This window comes from Manduca sexta, chromosome 18 (genome assembly GCF_014839805.1).
Source record: "Manduca sexta isolate Smith_Timp_Sample1 chromosome 18, JHU_Msex_v1.0, whole genome shotgun sequence".
NCBI lineage: Eukaryota > Metazoa > Arthropoda > Insecta > Lepidoptera > Sphingidae > Manduca > Manduca sexta.
In genome coordinates, this window is record NC_051132.1 from 3838672 (window position 1) to 3860548 (window position 21877).

At 36.6% G+C, this 21877-nt stretch overlaps 1 protein-coding gene across 2 annotated transcripts; it reads left to right on the forward strand.

The window, feature by feature from the left end:
• Positions 1 to 212: 212 nt before the first annotated feature.
• Positions 213 to 21716, forward strand: LOC115444274 (phosphatidylinositide phosphatase SAC2). Of its 2 annotated transcripts, none has more exons than XM_030169993.2 (18): positions 213 to 460; positions 826 to 1199; positions 2832 to 3116; positions 4259 to 4443; positions 5368 to 5479; positions 8543 to 8615; positions 8811 to 9003; positions 9326 to 9491; positions 10234 to 10395; positions 10557 to 10627; positions 11493 to 11631; positions 12345 to 12472; positions 12873 to 13041; positions 13388 to 13550; positions 13855 to 13961; positions 14246 to 14369; positions 15459 to 16240; positions 16539 to 21716. In XM_030169993.2, exons 1-18 carry the CDS (start codon positions 364 to 366, stop codon positions 16638 to 16640), a joined length of 3432 nt encoding a protein of 1143 aa, XP_030025853.1. In that variant the 5' UTR covers positions 213 to 363; the 3' UTR covers positions 16641 to 21716. The 2 variants fall into 2 exon arrangements, with proteins under 2 accessions (XP_030025853.1, XP_037295718.1); XM_037439821.1 differs by having other exon boundaries at positions 11493 to 11616.
• The last annotated feature ends 161 nt before the right edge of the window (positions 21717 to 21877 follow it).

Sequence of the window (21877 nt, forward strand, 5' to 3'; positions counted from 1 at the left end):
ACTTTTAAAAATAAAATATTAATATCCCTTATGATGTGAATTTTCAATTATAGTACCAAATTTAAATCAACAATATGCATTCATTATCATAACGAAAAAGCTTTGTATTAAATGTTATTTGTTTTTATTTTCTTTATTCAAATGATAATTTAATATTTTTTTTAGGATAAATACTACTTTGTATTCTGTGGTTAGTTTCCTCTCTGAGGGTTCTTCGATACAATATGACAACATAAAGGAACTGGCTGTCAATCTTTACTCCCCTCCCCATTTTCAATCCGTCAAATTGGCACAAATTATAACAATAACAAACAGGATGAAATTAATTCGAGACACAGTGAAATTGTATTAAACACGACCAAAATGGAATTGTTTAGATCAGATTTGTATTATATATTTGTTAGAAACGAATCGAGTTTGTGGTGGAATAGAGTAACGGGATCTTTTTCAGTGCGATCAGGTGAGTCTGGATTTCTGTATTATCTTTCATCTGTTTGACCCAATTTACAGAATTTTACCATACTTAAAAAGAAAATTAATTCTAAAAAATCGTAATAGAAAAAAATATTGCTAAATTAACTTCGATAGAATATTTTAAATAGAAGATCCTTTGTTTCGCAAGAAAAATCAAATGAAAATTTATTTAAATTACCTTAAAAATGTTATTAGATATATTATACAGCGTGTTTATGACAACTTCCCAGTAGTCGCCGTGCTATTTTTCTTTTTTTTTAAGATTGCAATTTATTTTCTCAGAATTAATAATTATCTAATAGTTGTGTCATAGTAAGTGGATTATTGTACCGACAATCATATTTCTTATAGCATGGGACATGTCCGACATCGAAGATATAGAATGTCTAGGTATAACGGAAGGAATCATAGGTAAAGTGGAACACTCAAATATTTTTGAGCCATGTCTGATGATAATAAAGGAGAGTGTGCCCGTTGGCAATATATACTTCCATCACACAATTCACAAAATAAAATCAATATGCTTCCTGAACATGGGAGTGTCAAATCAAGAGTTGGAGCTGTGCGTCTGCACAAAACATGGCTCGTCCAGTTCGGTAGCTAGTACTAACAAAAAGATTGGGAGCAGGCTGTTTGAGAATTCAGCCTTTTTGAACAAAACTGTAGGGGCAGTCAAGAATGTCAGCAACACCATCAAGACCACAACCCAGCAAGCTGCTACTCAGGTAATGACTTATAAATTGAAAAATGATTTTTGGTATAGAGCAACAATAGTAAAGTACAATAATTCATATGAGAGGAGACTTAATTTTACATTAAAAGGAAAATAATAAGTAGAACCACTTTGATAATTTTATTTTTTTATTGTAACTGGAAACAACAAGATCTATTTAGTATTGTAATTATTTCCTGCTTATAAATTATTTCATGCTTTATATTAACTAGAATAGAATTAACCTGAACAAATAATATATCAAGAATTTATTGTTAGTTCAAAACAGGAAAGGCATTGATTACTATGATTCATATTTATTTAATCATAAATTTAACTGTTTATACACTATTATCATTCTGATAACTGTGATATGCAAGTGATGTTGCTGATCCACTCTAAAACTCATTTATATTACATAAGTTGGCAATTATAAAGGCATGTGTTTTTTCTGTTATGTAATTGTTGAAAGAAAATTAACTCATCTTATTATTCATTGATTTCAAGATACCTACTGCTGAACCTCAGTCATGGGTTTTTTTAAATAATGCTATTTAAAATTTCATTTTCTGTACTGGTTGTCGTTGATAAAAAAAAATTGTATAGGTGCAGTTGATATTAAATAACAACACAACATCACGCATTTTATCCCCGAAGGGGTATGCAGCGGCGCAACCATGGCACCCACTTTTCGCCAAGTGTGTTCCGTCCCATGATGTGATAGGGGGCGAGCCTACCGCCATATCGAGCACAAATTCCAGACTCCGGGCTGATACTGAGCAGAAAAACCCAAATATCACTTTGCCCGACCCGGGATTCGAACCCAGGACCTCAGAGCGCTGCCGTACCGCGCATGCAGTACAACTACGCCACCGAGGCAGTTATTATAATACTGATATTAAATATCAGTATTATAATAATTCTTCTTTGTGAAACCAATTCATGAAATTCTTTGTGCTATTTGGAAAATTCAAAGAAAATTGTCCTCTTCAGGGTGAATACAAATTTTATGTATTCCACATTCTATGACACGCAATTTGTGTTGTCAGAGGTCATCTGCACAGTACTATTCTATTATTGTATAGCGCCCTTTAAACCTCTTCCTAGCCGAATTTCGACCACGGCGGCCAATCTCAACGGAGATCAGCTAGGTACGCAGGAAATATTATAGTGCACATGTGTGTGCGCAATACACAGGTGCGCTCTCTGGTCCTTCACTCTCACAGTTCGGTGAGGCGGAAAGCCGACATTACCGAAGAGAGATCATTAAATATATAGATACTACAGTCACTCAGCGGCGTAGCGTAGTTGGGTTATTGAGGGGAAAGAAACATTAAACTTAAACAGTGTATGAGAAGGGGCGAACAACGGGCGCGTCTCATCCCGGGACGTGAGATTCTCGAGCCTCTAGAGCCGGCTCAAAACCTTTTTTTACCCGGGGCGTCCGGATAGCCTCCCACCCGGTTCCATGGGGCAGCCAGCAGATCGTGTCCGCCCCGGGAGGCAAAAACCCGTGCTACGCCACTATAGGTATTCAAAGATGCCCCGCTTGAAGTCGACCAGTCTTGACAAAATTATCATTTTAAGGGAGCAGCACATAAGGCCAGAATATGAGTAAACATGAACAATATTTCTTGCTTATCAGGTAAAACAGACAGTGAAAAAACAGAGAGATCCAAAAGTGGCCGAGCGTTTCGAAAAGCGCCTCACGGATGAACTGCACAAGATCTTCGACGACTCCGACAGTTTCTATTACTCTCGCACTCTGGACCTGACGAACAGTCTTCAGCGGCAGTACGAGATAGAGAAGGTTCTGGAGTCGGAGGAAGGCACGGGCCGCCCGTTGACGGACATCACGCGCTGGTGGAAACACGTCGACGATAGATTCTTTTGGAATAAGCATATGCTCAAAGACATCATCGCTTTAGGGGTGAGTACTTAAATGTGGATTACCTTCTTTTTATTTTTAAAATTATACCTTCATCATTACAGCTGTGATATTGCCGACATGATAAAAGCGTAACTTTTAATTTGATTAGTTATCTTTATAGTTACTAATAAATACATACATAAAATAGTCTGTTTTGTTTTATAACACGGATTTTTTACTAACAAATAGCCACATTATCCGAGACTCTTATAACTACTTTTGTTTTCGGGTATGGACTTTAACCGCAAGCCAAATCTAGTAATTTGTGTTACAATAATATATCCCCTCACAGGCCTACATTATCCTGTGCCATATATAACTAAACTAAATATAATTTATTTGATCTAACAAGCTAAACTAATAAGGAGATCAGTAGACTATAAACTACCTTATTATACTTATAACGGTATGGAATTTTGGTTTTTTTGCTGACTTGAACGAAGCCGTTCGCCTGATGGTAAGCGATACGACCGCCTACAAATAATAGAAACACCATCCAACGACACCTTGAATTTCAAAGTATTATATGGTATAGTACTAGTATTATACTAGTACAATACTATTTGATACTAGTTCTGTTTTTTCGTTTTGTTTTGTTGAAATGCCCCTCTTTTTACTCTCACCCAGTGTCATTTAAATGGGATCGCTAGAATCTGCCTTCCAGAGCCTGCCTTTAGTACTGACTACTGAGACTGCTAGTGATCTTACGTTTGTACTGAATACTATGTTAAAATTTAAAGCTTCTATAATCCGTATTGGCGGTTAACATGTTCTAGTTGGTTGAGCATCAACATTACTATGAGCAAGGTTATATGATATATCGCAATTTTACAACATATTTGGTATTTGTTTTCATACGTTTCGTTAGTATAGGTAATATGTTATCATGTAGGTAAGGATTTATTTTAAAGACTGCATATTTCTTAGCATAAAGATTGTAAGAAATTGAAAGTTGTTCATTCTTTTTCTATGTATAATTTTCAAATATCTCAAATTCGTATTAAACATTTGTGTATATTTATTTACAATCAACTATACATACTTCCTGCTACTATTATACCTATAAAATATTATCATCCTTCTGGAGCAGTCTTCCATCACAATACTTAAAAAAAAGAGAAATACACATTAGCAACTTGTAGAGCCCGGACTGCGACCAATGGATCCTGCCCGTAATCCAAGGGTACGTGCACCTGTCACAAATCGCAGTGGAGCCCGCGGACGCCAACCCGCTCAACACTGAGAGCCTCTCCAGCACGAACAGCTGCGACGAGACCTTTACACTGGGACTTATATCCAGGCGCTCGAGGTACCAGGCGGGGACGAGGTGAGTTTACCTTCTAGAATGGTCTAGATGTTAAATATTTTTTGGATGTTTTAAAAGGCGTTGTTTTTAAATTTGTTTACAGCATGTAAGGTTTAACTCGCTTCGGGTATTTTTTCTGTCTCAAAAACAAGGAAGCGACAGTTTGCTGTTCAGAACAATGACAAGCAGTTTGCTATTATGTTTCGTATACTTAGTGAATCTTTCGAAAATCTAAACTGTAACCATCTACACTTTTTTTATAATACTGATAGTTCTTGGTATTGTTGATATTAAAAATTGGTGGACATTTACTACTGCCGGAGTTTCTTTAAAACCAGCTTCTAGCATGAAAGATAATGCCGTAGGTCATACGATCCATTTGCTCGTTCGCCGTGCCATGCTATAAAAACAACATGTTTTAAAAATCCAATATTCCACATTTGGCAAAGGAAGATATTGCTTCCCTATGTGGTATTGGTGAATTGGCGACATTGTTGTTTTGGCGTTGGGCCAACATTTTCTATGACCGTCCGGCCTTGACCAAATTGCCATGCATGGGCGGGTTGTATGGCTCTCATCTCGCGAGTAGGAGTGGCAGGAGTAACTTGACATTCATGATAGTTTATATACTTGGAAATGTAGGAAATGAATAAGTACATTAAAAAATCTTTACATCACAAAATGTGGATCAACATGACAAAGTAATTACATCTTAACTAAAGGTCCTATTTAGGTATCTAGGGCAAAAAGACACGCCAAATATGAATTTCTCTTTATGATCCAATAGATCGTATTAGGCTTTATTTTTATCGATGTTTTTATGCTTATTCCTTGTCTTAAAATCTTCGAGTCTTCTGGTGTTGTCAATATTCATCAATTCATCATTCACAAATATAACTTATTCATATTACATATAGAGTCAAATATCGATATTCCTGTTCCAAGGTACAACCGGCGCGGTATAGAGCCAGGCGGCAACGTCGCTAACTACGTGGAGACTGAGCAGATCGTGTCAATTATATGTACCGACAGCATACACAGAGCTTCCTTTGTACAGGTCAGTACATATGCTACACATCACGCCTTTATCCCCGAAGGGATAAGCAGGGATGTAACTAAGGCACCCACTTTTCGCCATGTGTGTTAATCCATTATATGCTAGGAGTAAGCTTATGGCCATATCACATATATTCCGGACTCCGGGGTTATGCTCAGCAGAAAAATGCAATATCACTGCCCATCCCGGGATTCGAACCCAGGAGGGGACGGAGCGGTGTTGTATCGTGCACGCAATACAACTACGCTACTGAGTTACTATGTACACTAAATACGCCGGAACTATTGATTATAGTTATAACTAATATAACCTATGATTATTATAAGAAGCTACGTCAGGGATTTCATCAAAAACCTATTAACTTCGTGGAGACCAGCGATCATACTACTTATATGTACCGATAGAATACATAGGATATAGTATGTGCATAATAACAAACACACACTCATCACGGCTTTATCCTGGAAGCGCTAGGCAGAGGTCCAACCAGGGCTCCCACTTTCGAGGTGTAATCGGTCAGTATCGACTTTCACTTTTGAACGTAGGCCTCTTCAAGCGACCGTCGACCACCCAGGTCTTAAGATTGAGGTTCCATATTTAGTGACGATGCCAACTAAGTACCACGATAAATGAAAATACAAATTCAATATAAATTTTACAATTAATAAATAATACAAATGAAAACTTTTGTTGCTTACATGTACAATGTATTATTTGTTAACTGCCGTTTATTTTGGGCTCAGATACGTTGACATTACAACAGTTCTACTTTTGAAAGGTCAAACCAAATAATGGTGGAATTAGGTTATGTGGGAGTGAATTTTTTTTTGATAAAATAAGCAAATATAAAGATATTTAGTTTGCAAGTATGGGTAGTACAATTGTCCGTATTATGAGATTGTTACCATAATTATATTTAACCAAAAGTTAGTATTTAAATCGTAGTAATTTATACATTTGTTATATTTAGAAAAGGAAAAACAAAATTTTAATAGTTCGTGCCTTTTCAAAGTTAGCAGCCTGTTCAGATGTTACTTAGGTAATTGATTTTAAAACCAAAATTAAAATGCTTTATTCAGTTTGTGTAGTAAATAATAATTTTTTGTAAATGTTATCGCAAGGATAACTATTTTATTTGAAATGCATTAAAATATTTTTTCAAAATAAAAAGTCGTTATATAATTTTATTTATGCGGTGCCTAGTGAATATATCTTGCCATGTTCCTCGTACGTAAAATTTTAGCCGCACCTACTTTCACTATCATTTGAACTGCAATATATGGAAGGTATTTTTTATATATTTATTTTAAAGCGGATTCATTAATTTTTTACGTATTCGCTTTACCTAATATATTAATTATTAATCACGCTGTTATGCACTGTTGAAATATCCTGTATTTTCGTCTAAATTCACACTCGTTCAACACCCAATAACGGCAAGTTACGTAGTACAGTTATATATTTTGTAAAGCAAGTAAAAATAAAACGTCACGCGCCGTCGATCTGGTTCAGTTTTTGTTACAATTTGTAACGGTTATTACTTTATTTTAAATCTATACATATTATCAAACAAAGTCTCCTTTTCTGTATGTATCTTATTGATTTTCTCAAAATCTACTGAATGGATTTTTATGAAATTTGGTATGGAGATAGTTTAAGACCCTGGGAAGATTATAGACTTCCTATCTCGGGAAAACATATAGCGGGACTTTTATCCCGAAAAATCCTCCACGCGGACGAAGCCGCGAGCAAAAGCTAGTTTTTTTTATATTTACATTGTTCGTACTATAATGGTCGTAGGGTGTTAGCTAGGAAATAATAACATATACCTCGTTATTTATCATATTCCGTAGTCTTGTAGTGAACTAGGTATTTTGTAATCGGATTGACTTAGTTTGATTTTTTTCTAGCTTAAAGAGACCGTAGACCCGAGTAGGTATTTGATATAAATTTCAACTAGATACTTCTGCAGGTGCTATAAAGGGTTTTGACATACAGACAGACGCACAGAAAAGTGATCTTATACGGGCTTCTTTAGGGGACGGAACCATAAAACGAAGATGATTTTGGACTTTCTTTTATTGCTTTGAATGACGAGACGAGCTTGCCGTTCGCTGGATGGTAAGCGATACGACCGCCTACGAACAATAAAAACACCATCCACACTTTGAAATAGAAAGTATTGTTTGGTTAAGGTTATAGCTTAAGGTCCATTTTCATACATTTTGTTTCACCTTTAATCTGGGTAACTAAACAAGTATTGACAAGTAAAGAATTTAAATTCACGTCTAGTTAGTGATTAGTTCTCGCAGTTGAAGAAAAACGTATAAATAATTAATATGCATGGATATTTCGGCCTTTAAAATTTAATATGACGAAATTTAAAAGGCCGAAATATCCTTGCATATTAATTATTTTTACGTTTTTCTTTCAACTGCGAGAACTAATCACTAACTAGACGTGAATTTAATTTATTTAGTTCACAATACTTGTTTAGTTACCCAGATTAAAGGTGAAACAAAATGTATGAAAAATGGACCTTAAGCTATAACCTTAAAGCAATAAAAGAAAATGGTTGCAATAATATTATAGCTACCACTATTTCAGTTATAGTAAGGAAGACGAGTTTGTGGTTTAACAACATCAACATAGACCACAGTATCATTTTCCTCGTGTGGACGCTAACTAACCGTTTTATTGCTGAATGAGGTTTTCGAATTATAACTTTCGTTTGTATGTATTAGCGTTTGTTCATGGTTCTGCATGCTCCGTTTTTGTACAATAAAAGTTCTACAGGAACAGTGTATTTCGCTCTTCGGCCGATATAATAACAAAACGTATTTCATTATAATGTGTTTCATATTTCATTTGTATTATGTGTGTTTGTATGTGTGTATTTTATTATAATACATAATTTTGGACAAGATTGTGTTCCACTGGGCTTGCCTTCTGGTACATGGGACCTAACGTAGTTGGCGAAATGTTGAAATGTTACACTTAGGGGAAAAGGCATGACTATATATGTTATGAACAGGTTTTAAAAATAAATTAATTTCTTGACAGGTCCGTGGTTCCGTGCCTATATTTTGGAGCCAACCTGAATATAAATTCAGACCTCCACCACGTCTCGATAGAAGTAAGTATTTAATAATAGCTATTAGCCTATACATATTCCAGGAAGACTGGAGTTAGGTCCAGCTACCGTCTCGGTGCTGTAAGAGTTCATTTAGAGATCCTAAAAATCCTTAAAATAGTCCCTCCCGCATTTTCAACGACAGAAGACCTTACCACCTGATGAATTAATATAATGAAAATGTGAACATTTCTACAGCCGAAGACGAATCACACGCCGCGTTCAAGAAGCACTTCGACAACGAGATAAACTTGTACAAGCAGGTGTGTATAGTGAACCTGGTGGAGCAGCAGGGCAGGGAGCGCGTCATATGGGAGGCGTACGGGAACCACGTGCTCAGATACAACAGCCCCAACCTCATATACGCGACCTTCGACTTCCACGAGTATTGGTGAGTTTGGATATTATGCGAGTACCTTGAAATCCAAAAAAGTGCCCGACTATTTTTTTTTATATAACCAAGGGCATGGAAAATCTAGTATACTGCCAGTTGGCGTAGTGCGGATTGGAAAGTTTCACATACCTTTAAAGTTCTTATGGAGAATTCTCAGGCAGGATTCGTAACGAGGTTTTCCTTCACCGTGAAAGCAAACGATAAATGTAATTCACAGAGGTGAGTGCCTTAGTGGTGAGTGGATATTCGTCTCTGCTATCAGCTCCATTCTAACTAGGCTTATCGTCGATTATTTTATAATTTAAACCTATGTTCCCAGTCGCGGCATGCACTACGAGAACGTGAGCATCCTGATAAACGCGATCGCGGACGTGATATCGGAGATGCGGTTCTGCTGGCGCGACGACCGCGGCCTCATCTGCACGCAGAGCGGCGTCTTCAGGGTCAACTGCATCGACTGCCTCGACCGGACCAATGTCGTGCAGGTGGGGATGGAGTACCAGATGATATACCACTGTTAAATATTTTTTTAGGCACGGCAAAATGACTCTTATGGGATGGAGTGGAGTCTAAATAAGAAAGAAAGGTTTTTATCGTTGGAATAGAACAAAAAAATAACAGGGTTATGTTTATGTTATAAAAATATATACTATATGATATTGTTCCAACAATGAGAACCCCCATTCAGTTCCATATTGCAGTACAGCGTAACCGATACTGCAGCGCTGAATTTCGATGAGAGGCCCAAGTGACGTACGATCACTAAATCGGTGGGATACCATTTACATATTTTTTAAGGAATTTTAAATAGTGTATTGATTAGAAAGATTGTTATCCCTTGCCACTCGACACTATTACGCCGATTGCTGGTCTGTTTGAATCCTAATGCGCAGGTTGATTCCAACCCTTCGTTCATTATACGGCGAGTTGTCCACTCTATGTTGGATGATGTCCGGCTGGATAAAAACATCGCACCATCTTCCAAAATCCCGAATAATAAATCGGTATATCGATTTTCTGCCGTTTTAACGATCCCAATCTTAATTCTTGATCCCATCCCACTAAACCAAAAAAAAATCCAAAACAAGTCATTTGTAAGCATGTAAAAAATAACTTTATTGTGATTGGTCTCTTTTCACGATGGATCGAAAAAAGCGATTGGGATTGTTTATCGAAAACGGCCGTTATTGATATGACAATGTATGGGTGTTTATTGATGTATTTCAGACGGCAATAGCGAAGTACGTGCTGGAGCTGCAGCTGTGCCGCCTCGGGCTCGGCACGCCGGGCTGCGGCCTGCCGCCGGCGCTGCGCCAGGCCTTCCTCACCATGTGGGCCGACAACGGCGACGTCGTGTCGCGCCAGTACGCAGGCACTAAGGCCTTAAAGGTATACCTTACTTACTCAATATTTACAGATATATTTCTTTGAAGGGCACAGAAAATGATAGGAGCAGAGATGACCAAATATAAACATGTTTTAAATAACTGATCCGTATGTTATTGATTTGTTATTTGTTCTTAGCTAATAGCCATAATCGTTTTCCGCAGGGCGACTACACACGAACAGGCGAGAGAAAGTTCACTGGCATGATGAAAGACGGCGTTGCTTCGGCAAACCGGTGAGTTTTCAACATACACAAAAACTACACTTTATACAAAAGGCTATAGGGCCTATTTTTCCCTACCACAGATTCATCATACACCACTTTAACGACGCGATGACACAGTGCGCCATAGATGTAGCTCTAGGCCAGCCTATCGATATATCGATAGTCGATAAATTCAACGATTTTTGGCGTGACGTTAGAGTTGCGTCCATGATGATATTTGAGAATATGGACACTGAAAGGCCGAAGTTAGAGCTGATGCCGAGTTATTTCGGACACTCGCTGACCAATGAGTTTGTGTCGATGGAGATTGCCTACGGACTGACGAGGTCAGTTTAGTTTTGTTTAACTGAAATTGATCTCTATCGAATAGTAATGAGTTTCCTACGTGGCATTATATTTCTTGTAAGTAATAAACATTACATTTTTGAAATGACAAATATGTATCTTTGCGACATACTTTCGAAACGTCTGTTTAGTTGCCTGATATACGAGTACCTATTACGTTAGTTGAGCTTATAATTTTACATCGTAAACGGGATAAATCATGAGCACACTTTTCATTAGTCGTCCTCGATTGATTCCTTAGTCGACACTCGTTGCCTATTAAAGGTGGCATGTTCACAGTACTCACGCCAATACAATTTTAAAGTGTGTTAAAAATATCAAATTAATACCAAGTTAACTGATTATAGAATTAAAGGGATACATGGATTCCAACAAAACATGCTATGTATATTTTCTGTAGTTGTTGATGCGTGAGCATTGCGTCATAATGGCGACTATCGTATGTTAATTCATACACACTACACACGCGCAACATGCGCATGTGTTGTACGTGGCGGGATTAGATGATGGAGGACTCCTGTTGTTCCAGATACTACCTGTCGACGTTCAAGGACGCGCTGCGGCAGGTGGCGATCGACGTGATGACGGGCGAGTCGCGCGCCATCCCCGAGCAGCTCATGGTGCCCGACTGCGGCCGCTGCACCGCCGTCAAGGTGCTCATGTTCAACGTGCGTGCATGCTCTCTGCTTGGTTCATTTACTGCCACATGTGTACATAATTATCGATTATTATGCTGTTGAAATCGATATGGAAACGATGGAGTAAGCATCGATTATAAAGTTACTGTAGCGCGTAACTGCATTACGCCAGTGTTAATGCATATTTTGCTTTCTCATTTTAACTATATGGCATTTTGATTTTTGATTTTTTTTTTTGCTTTATGTTACTATAAATTGTAAAAAAAGACTGCCATTCTGTACTATACTAATAAAATGGATACCAACGTCGTATGACTTGTATCGTAGTTGGAAATAAGGTTTGTGTGACTATTGAGACATTTGTTAGCTAGTTGTTCAACTGCCTAGCTATCTTCATATCTATGTCATCATCATCAACCGCAGGATGTCCACAGCTAAACATGGGCCTCCCCTAAAGATTTCCAGATCGACCTATTGGTAGCGGCCCGCATCCAGAGACTTCCTGCGACCTATCTCCATATCTATGTACCTAATAAAAAAAATTATAAACGACTTTACGTCACTCATTGCATTACGTAACTAATGAATAGCTGCTAATCACCAAATACAGAATTATTTGCGTGCAAACTTACTCATCTGCAGAGCGACTGCTATAAAAGCACTACAAACTTCATTCCTTTCTTTGGTAGTTAATAAGTTTGTCTACATTAGTGTATTAAAATATTATGTATATCCAATTCCAGGACCAAACGGAACCGGACACGGCCGCCATGGCGCAACACGTGAAATCCCTTATAGACGACTGTAAGAAGCTCCTAGTGGACACCGAACCGATCCTGGGCTCGTGGGGACTCATCGATGCAGATCCAAAGTACGTAAACCGTCTTATAACTGACCGTGTGGTGCAGAATTGAATGGTTTATATTGAAGTATTGATATTAAAAAATCCAAATTCAACTATTTTTATAAGCTTTTCTTTTTTAATAATACAAACGCATTTAGTTCTGACAGCGGTTTTTTTGACCAGGTTATGGGTTAAATAATTTCTGCACGTGATGGTCCAAGTGTATTATTATGTCGCATACATAAATCAGTCTGTGTTTATCTGGTTTTTAACGGTGCATAATTATATTGACTTGCAAGGGATAAACTGCTTCTTCGTCCGTCGACTAGACCCCAATCCGCTTACCATCATGTGCAGTGCGGTTACATAGTTAAATAAAAAAGTAAGGTAATGGCTGTCGAAACATATTATGAATTACAACCCCCAGCACGGGTGACCCTCAAGAGTCGGAGATGGACACGGTGATGGTGCTGACGAGCTCGGCGTACTACGTGGCGGACTACGACGAGACCTCGGACCGGCTGCTCGCCGTGCAGAGGGTGCCGCTCGCCGACCTCACCTCCATCGAGCAGGGGACTTACGATGCCAACACTACGGTAAAACATGCAGTCAATATATTCGAGAGGAACAGTTTTGTTGTGGTTCGGTATACTGCAAGCGCCTGATGATAATAAGTTGTGTTTATTCGAAATATAACGTCGGGTAAGAGATATTTGAGTACTACAAATATTGACAGCCACAAGACTGCTAACGAACTTCGAAGGTTGAAATTAATAAACGATCTTAATCCCCATATTCATATCAATGTCCCCAATTTATCAAAAGGAAGTGATCTGTAAACACGTCATGTAAACTATTGATCTGAAAAGGCGGTTATGGTAATTTATTGCAAATCAATATCGATACTTCGTGTCGATATCGATAATAAATCGATATGTTTAGATATTCGGCGTGGGGCGCAAGACCGGTTCGGAGCCGGTATACTGCATGCGAGTGAACTACATGCACAACGGCGAGCCGGGATACTTCCACATGTTCCGCTCCACCTCGCTGCGGTTCTTCAACAACATGGCGGTCGTCATCAACACTAGGGATGAGATGATCGGTATTAAGTTTTAATTATTTATTAATTTAATATAACGAAATAGCACAATAGCTTTATAATTCGCTCCCTTACAATAACAATGACGTAAATGCTAAAAAAATATACTAAAGTGTATTGATATCACTTTATTAAAGAGTTGATTAAAGTGTAAATTGTGGAATTGCTGGGAAAATTCCTGAAAAACCTTCCACCTTTCCCGTTATTAATTAGAGGTTTTTGGTTATATCGAAAGTCCAAAGCATGTTGGTTGGTCGTCAAGGCCATCTTCGTTCAATATTCATGTCATTTCATCCGTTGTTTACAGAATCGCTGCACTCGATATGCGAGTCGTTGCTCGTAGCCAGGGATGTTGCCAAACTACCACCGATACCCTTCCACGAAGGAATAAAGCTCGAGAAGAAGAAGTCTAAGGTAAGAAAAAATACTCTTGACAATTTTTTGCCAACCGTTTTGAAATTACGTATTAATCTTTATCTTTTTATCGTCTTTAATAATATAATAATAATATCAGCCCTGTGTTATATACTGTCCCACTGTTGAGCACGGGCCTCCTATACTACTGAGAGGGAATAGGCTTCTTTGATCCTTTGGAAATTTCATTGGTAGTGAGAAATTTAATAGCGATTTTTTTTTGTCTATGACATCACTCCATTCAAGCCGGTCGTTTGTACCAATTATCATTCCTTTATTTTCAGGTGCACCCGAACCACGCGCAGTCAGGTGGCACTCGCTCGTCTCTGTACCTCGACCTGTCCCGCCTGCCCACCCTCACGCGGAACGTCAGCGAAACACAACTCGTTGCTGATATCAGGAGTGTTGGTGCGTATCTTTGTTTTTCTGCTTTCCTAGTACTTTAACTGTCTAGAGCTAAGTTTAGACTAGCAAGTTTTCGTAGCAATTTATTGCGTAAGAACTTCTAGATGTGTTTACAGTAGTGTCAATATGAAAAAATCTATACACAAATGACTCGCCGCAAGTCCTGCAAGCTTCAAGATTTGCTAAAGTCAGTTTCTCGTGACTGCTTCCATTGTAAAAATCGCTTTCGGAAGATGTCTTTTAAAAGTTAGTTTGCTAATTTAAACCCTAAAAAGTCGATGTTTAATAGATTACCGTTCAGTAGCGTGAAGTAGTTTGACTATAAGTCCGGCTTCATATTTTTTTGCTTTCAATAATTATTCCACAAGTTTTGTCAATATAAACAATTAATCAATGTTTCCAGAATGAGCGGGGAGGGTTAGTTACCATTTAGTAATTTATTTGCTTGTTACCTGCGTTATAAAGTATCTAGAACCGGTGTTGTAGTCAGTACATCGATACCTATAGCTAAACGTACAAAAAATATAATTACAAATAGAGGCACAAGTCGTGAGCACACTCGTAATTGGCCAGTTTGACGTGCAACGCGGCGATGTTTCGCGCGATTGGTTCCCATAGATAAGTATTATCTATTGACTCCACTCCCCCCCCCCCCCCTGTTCACGTGTGTCCTCCCCCTGCGCCAGGCTGGCGGCAGGGCGCGGGCACGAGCGGCGTGTTGTCGGCGCTGATGCGGGCGAGCCCGACGCGGCCGCAGTGTCGGTACATACACGTCGCGCTCACGCACACTGTTAGTCGATACATCGATTTGTTTTCATTTATCTTGTTTTGTATTTTATTAGAATTTAGAAGTAGGAAATGTGCGATTTAGATTTGTGAGCTCGGAGTGGTGATCAATTTTTTCACTTATGGTTCCTGTGGCGTAATATTCGGCAACTTAAATACATTAATAGCTGATTCGAATACCAGTCAATTTTCGAATTGGTTTTTTTTTTTGATAATACTAGTTAAAACCATATACCAATAATGCCGTTCATGATAAATCAATCGATAGCCGAATCTAAATATCATAAAATGACTACTTAATTACAGGATCAAAAGCCTTCAACAACATGACCGAACAGTTCAGCAAGCTCAACAAGCTAAGCCATTCCCTAAACGCACGCGCTCGGCCTAGCCTGCAATTAAAATTCGACCAGGGTGCCTCAAAAACAAAGAAAATATTCACGCTGGGTCACCACAAGTCAGACAATAAGAAGAAGGGGAGTCTCTCCGACGGAATGAGCTCCGATTACTCTTCCGACGACGAAAACAGAACTAATATATTCGAACCGACGTTGGACAACTTCGAAAACTCACAACACTACATAGGAAAAGTGGAACAGAAGGACGAGAACGATTGTGAATTAATCGAGAACCCTTTGTATTCGTCTAAAATCGAACCCAGTGAGAATCCAGTATTCCTGCACACGGAAGTCGTCCAGCCGAAACAGTTAAAGACTCCGAGCCACGTCAATAAAATCAATCCTTTCGACTCAGAGATGAAAACTCCAGAGATACAAGTCGAACACGAGAATCATAAGCCGACACCGCCGAACTCTTTGATGCTGTCTCAGAAGTTATCGCACAGTTCCAACGATGTGAACTACGATGAAAATCAAGCCGAGGGGGTCAATTATCATGTACGTTCTAACTCTCAGCACGAGATCACGTTGAATATCGCACAGTCGCACAGCGAGTCGGCGCTGAGACAGTTGAAAAATATCGCCAGTCCAGTGTCGAGCGCTACTAAAGACATGGTGTTATCGCCGCTGACGAAATTGGCAAAAGGCGTGCAGACTTTGGGTGCCAATTTGGATCCCAGGAAAATTAAAGTAAGTCGATGATTTTATGTTAAATCTCAACAATTAATTTCGAGGTCTTAAAGAAGGAATTTTCAGAAGTCTTAAAACGTCAGTAAAAATAGACACCGTCTTCAGTATAGACAAAAATAGTTATGAAATAAAATTGTAATAAAAATCGGGTTCTATTAAAATTTCCCCATCGTTTTATCGCTTACGTATTTTATACGCGTAAAACCTCCTACCTAATACTTCTATACTATATTGCTATTTCTATACTAAACATGAACGACCCCCAAATTAGACACTAAATACATTTATTTATTTCTAGGGCTCAGTAAACGTAAAACACGTAACAGAACAGCAATACGAGGAGCATCGGAAACTGCAAGAGAAATGGCGCGACTGCAACACCAGGCTCGTCGCGTTGTGAGTTGTTCAAGAGTTGATGGACAGTTGTACGAGAGGTTTAGTTAATGTTCATTGACTTAGCGCAAAGCGTTTTGTTTAGTTAGCAGTAATGCAGTATGTTGTACCAGTTTGTAGACTAGTCTTATTCTTGTTTGAACTGTGCTTTACAATACGCTGAAATATAAAATTGATACGTCATGAGTACATAAGGTCGAATGTCGATTTTTTTGCACATATTTTAATGTGATTTTTACGAGATTATAATTTTATTGCGGATATCGCTTCTAAATCATAAGCATGAAAATATGCCACAATACGTCAATTATGAAATATCTTTAAAACTGGTATAACATACTAAAAACTACCTGATAATTTATTGACATTATAATTTGTGATGTTTTATTATTTTATATCATCGTACCGTCTCATTCGTAACAGTTTTTAGTGAAATTTTGCTGTTTTAATGTCGTTTGTATTGTTCGCTTTGTGTATTTATTGATAGTATTGTTCGACTATATTAATGTAGGTACAGAATTTGAAGTTATGAGTAACGACTGCAGTTATTATTGGTTTGTAAATCTGAGAAAGGTAGGCAAAGACCACTGCTCATGGGCGCCATAGGGGAGTGCAAGCGGGTGCACGCGCACCCCCCTGTCCGAAATGAATCACAAAAAAGTCACTGAATTGACCAATGAGGTTTTATTATGTTTTACCAGATACAAATACCCACGCGATTTTTATAAATAAAAACAAATTTAATATCATGTAGTACCTACTTATAGTGTGTACTGTGTAGATGCAGATGCACCCATGCCACTATCTATCCTTTTCTTGAACTTATAATGATTTGTACAATTTCTGTTATGGCCAGGCCATGGTTCAATGCAGTTTGGTCGATCGACAGTTGCTTGTTTTTCAAAATACAGTTAAATTAATCTTGGGTCTCAAAGGTGTTAAGACTCCTGTTTCCCACATACTTTTACTATTCGCTATACGTACCACAATTCATATCCTAAACTTCATTCACGCATTCGAGATAAATTTTCCGCTCCGTAGAAACACGATCAAATCCCTAATGTTCACTTTGAATATGACGCATTAGCTCTTGAAAATTCCAAATGTTAATATAAATTCTCCCTTTAATTACTGCCAAACTAGAAAATTGTTTTCAATAGTAATCATTTTAAGCAGTTGTTACTTGTAACTCCGAATTTTCCTTAGTGATTATTAGACATCAGGGTCAAAATTCTGTCCCTTAATGGTAGGAAACCAAGAACAGCGAATTTGAAAGAACCGGCGACGGTCGATAAGATTTTGCTATAATTCCATATTTAACGCTATATTTATATCGAGGTCTATATAACGAATGTGCATAAATACACGGGAAAAAAATCAAAACTATTTGTTTTAGAGCGCCATTTTAACAGTTACTATGCTATGCAGTTTTTTTTTTGTGTACAATAGTGTAGTTAGACTCAAAAAACTCAAAATATCGACAAATATGCGCGTACGCATTATTGTTATTACGTCCTCGATATTTATTACTTTTTGGCCGTTGCGTATTTAATTATGCACTTTTTACTACAAATACATTATTGTACCTATTGTAATCTCACATTCCATTTTAGTGTATTTCCCTGACTTAGTTAATAAAAAACATACTAAGTAGGAAATGTTTGTCTTGAGAATAAAATGTTTTGCATGCCAAAATAGAAGCGATACGTAATTCCTAAAAAGGTATGGCTTAATGCAATGGTTATTAAGATGTTCCTTAGCACGATTTCTAAAAAAACTATTTTGTATTTAGATGTTTAAATTAAAATATTTGGATGAAAACTATTACCACACATATATTGGAAACTTAATTTTTTTTTACTATAACTTCATTTTTTGAATTTTTATATCTATAAATAAAATAGTATTCTTAAATATACAAATACATAGGAAAAATATATTTTAACTTGTCCATGCGTCGCTTTCATTCACGATAACCTTAGGGACGATGTTTAAAATGTATCACGTTTTATTTAATTACTAATTTAGTTTAATTATCAAGCATAAAGCATTCAAAAGCCCAGTATGAAAGTATATTACCTCATACCAAAAAGTATAGTTATCATACAAATTACAGTATTAAAATACAATAAATAAATTAATGATTGCTAATGTTTCAAAAACATAATATTGCTTTAGTTTTAGGCTGGTTTATAATGTAAGTCTATACTCCATTTTATCGTATTATAGCATCCTTAAACCACCACGTTAAAGTACATAGAAATAGTAAAATTACAAAGTTATGTGTATATTAGAAGGCTAGCAAAATGGGTAATAGCAAATAGCAATACATATAAGATATTAAAATAGTACGCGGAATGCTTCTGTCATGCTGTAACGTTACTCGGATGTATATCCTATGTTTCTTGTTATGTGTTTCTGAAAAAATGACTATCTGGTTAGTTGTTGAGTAGGGCCTTATCGGCTTTTCACCGTTCCCCTTTTCCTACAAATTCGTGACGTATGCAAGTAACATATTGTAAGATTTTTTTAAGATACTAAATTATTGTTTTTTTTTTAATTGAGTTATCTAGAAAAAAATATGATTGTAATAGTACAAACAAGCCAATATCCGAGTAACTTTATGGTAAGATGCTATTATATAAAAATATATTTGAAGCTTGCTACGAAAATTATAATCAATGTCATATCAATGCATTTTAAGTATAGTGAATCCATGTGTGAAATGTGAAACAATACAAAACTCGTGGGATTAAAAAACCTATCACTTTCAAAGTGTGTACTTAACTATTTATTTAAATAAATAGAAGTGATTAATTTTATCGACCACATGCAACTGTAATGATATTCCTCTCTCTTTACAAAAATATGTATCACTAGGAATATACTTCTCGGCTGACAAAATTTCGAGTTGGGGCGCTATTTTTAAAACGCATTGACATGCATTCACGTTCTCACGTTATATATTTATATTAAACGCGCACCAATTAATGTAATATAAACAATTCGAATGATGTTTAGTAGTATTAGTTGAATACAATCGATATCGCTACTGACAATTTACTACATCACGATTGCATCTGTGATGAAAAATCGACCAGGCACGAGTCTTACTTGCGCACTGAACAATTCTTGCTTTCTTTTTATAATTTTTAATTCGGCCAGCAATATGTGATATTTTTAAGTACGTAGTTATTACGTTTAAAGAAATGGTAAAGGGTTCCATGAGAGATGAGACAGACAAAGCCTACAGTGATGCCTTAGTAATAGGGATGCGTTGATATATAATACATGTATGGGATGGAATACTCTAGAGCATTTTTATAAATTTTCTAATATTTGTGAGTTTTTTTTTCCACAAAATCTACTAGAGATGTCTCTAGTTTATACTATTGTACTAAGCGATATCGATTGTATCTAAAATAAACAATAACACCGTACAAGTTTTTAATGCATGACAAAATATGAACTTCAATTATTATCGAACACATATGGTTGAATTATAATCGTTAAATTATTTATTACGTAAATAGTAACATGTAAAGTGAGATGAAATAGTATTAGCGTGTATAGTCTGTAGTTAGAATATTTGGACAAGCTGTTGGAAAGGAAGGTGTCCACGTCAGGCGAGCTGCTAATATTAATTAGCTAATATTAATTAGCGGTAACGACATGCTTGTAGTAACTGTCTTGGAAAGTAAAATGGCAATTTTCCCTGAACGTTACTTAGTGTTTCAGGTTGATCAATACCCTAAATATCCCCCTACCCCGCACAATTCCTCATTATTCTTTTTTTATTTTACATAGAGATCAGAATCGCACCTATTATTTCTCAAGGCATTGCGGTACTGTGAGTAAATCTGAGCAATGGAACTTATCATTAGGGTGCTTATTCTGTATGATAGTGTAAACGCGTAACGCGGCCGTGTCATGTTATCCTTGAGAGATGTGCGTGGAATGGTATTCTGGAAGCCAAATTTCTATAGTCCTAAACATGATGTGTTGTGTTACGTGCTTGTTACGCACTGTTAAAATAACGTGCGGGATAGAGAATAAGGCTCCAGATGGCTACATTGTAAGATAAATAGTCGTTTCGTGACCTGTGTGTTGAAAATTAGTTTTTTTTTTTATTTCGAATTATTTTCTAATTCAAATATACCAGTTATTTACAACCTTTTAGTTGGATGTCGAGATGTGGGCACGTTAGCCACGTAGTGTGCAGGATATTGTAATCGAAAGGAAATGTGGAGCGCTTTTAGAATCGAATACTTAGGTATATCGATAGTGTAAAGCCGACTTTTGACGTAATATTATACTTGTAATTACTTGCTAATATGCAATATGTTGCCAATGTTAATGAAAAATTGTATTAAATGTCTTGTTCTAATTATATTTCAGTTTGTTTCTTGTTCTAATTATATGTCTTGTTAAAGGAATATAATGTTTTGGTAAAATTGTTTGATATGAAATAATTCCAATATTCCGTATTGTTCTTTAATATGTCTTAAAGTAGTTATTTTCATTGTGTCTCCAAATAAATGTTAACAAGAAAATCCTCAAAAATCTAATATAATATTGAATAATAATATTACAAAAAAATTATTTTATGTAATTTAGTGTATTGTTTAAAATATATCTTTTCCTTTTGAGAACTTAGTATTTATTATGTGATAATTATTATGATTATGAATTATCGAATTTACTCAAATTGTTTGTAATACAAATTGGAAATAAATACTGTTATACTTCCTGCATTTGCAGACGGTATTCTGAATGAATATTTTTCCAAACAGGTGTATTGTATTGTGGAAAACAATTGCATTTTCAACAGTTGCAATGAAAATATTATAAGTATCGGATGAATGTTCAAAAATTTGAAACACCCATGTTACTTAACTACAAAATTACCCCAACCATGATAAACCTCTGTTTTAATAACTTGTTTCTTTTTCAACCAATATTATGTTGTCTCATAATTCGTTATTTATTTATGTAAATGTATTTTTATTCTGTGTAAATATTATATCACTTAACTATTTATTTTGAAATTACATTAATATACAGTGAATATGCTTTTGACGAAGCTGTGTATTTTATTCATTTAATAATGTCCCTTTGCACTGAAACAAAAATGTTGCGGCTTTGGCTTTGTAAAATATTTTTCTAAAGTGCAGCAAACAGTAGCCCTTAAGACGCCTTAAAACTAACCGCTCGGCAATACCTATACTGCAGCCACGCTGCTTC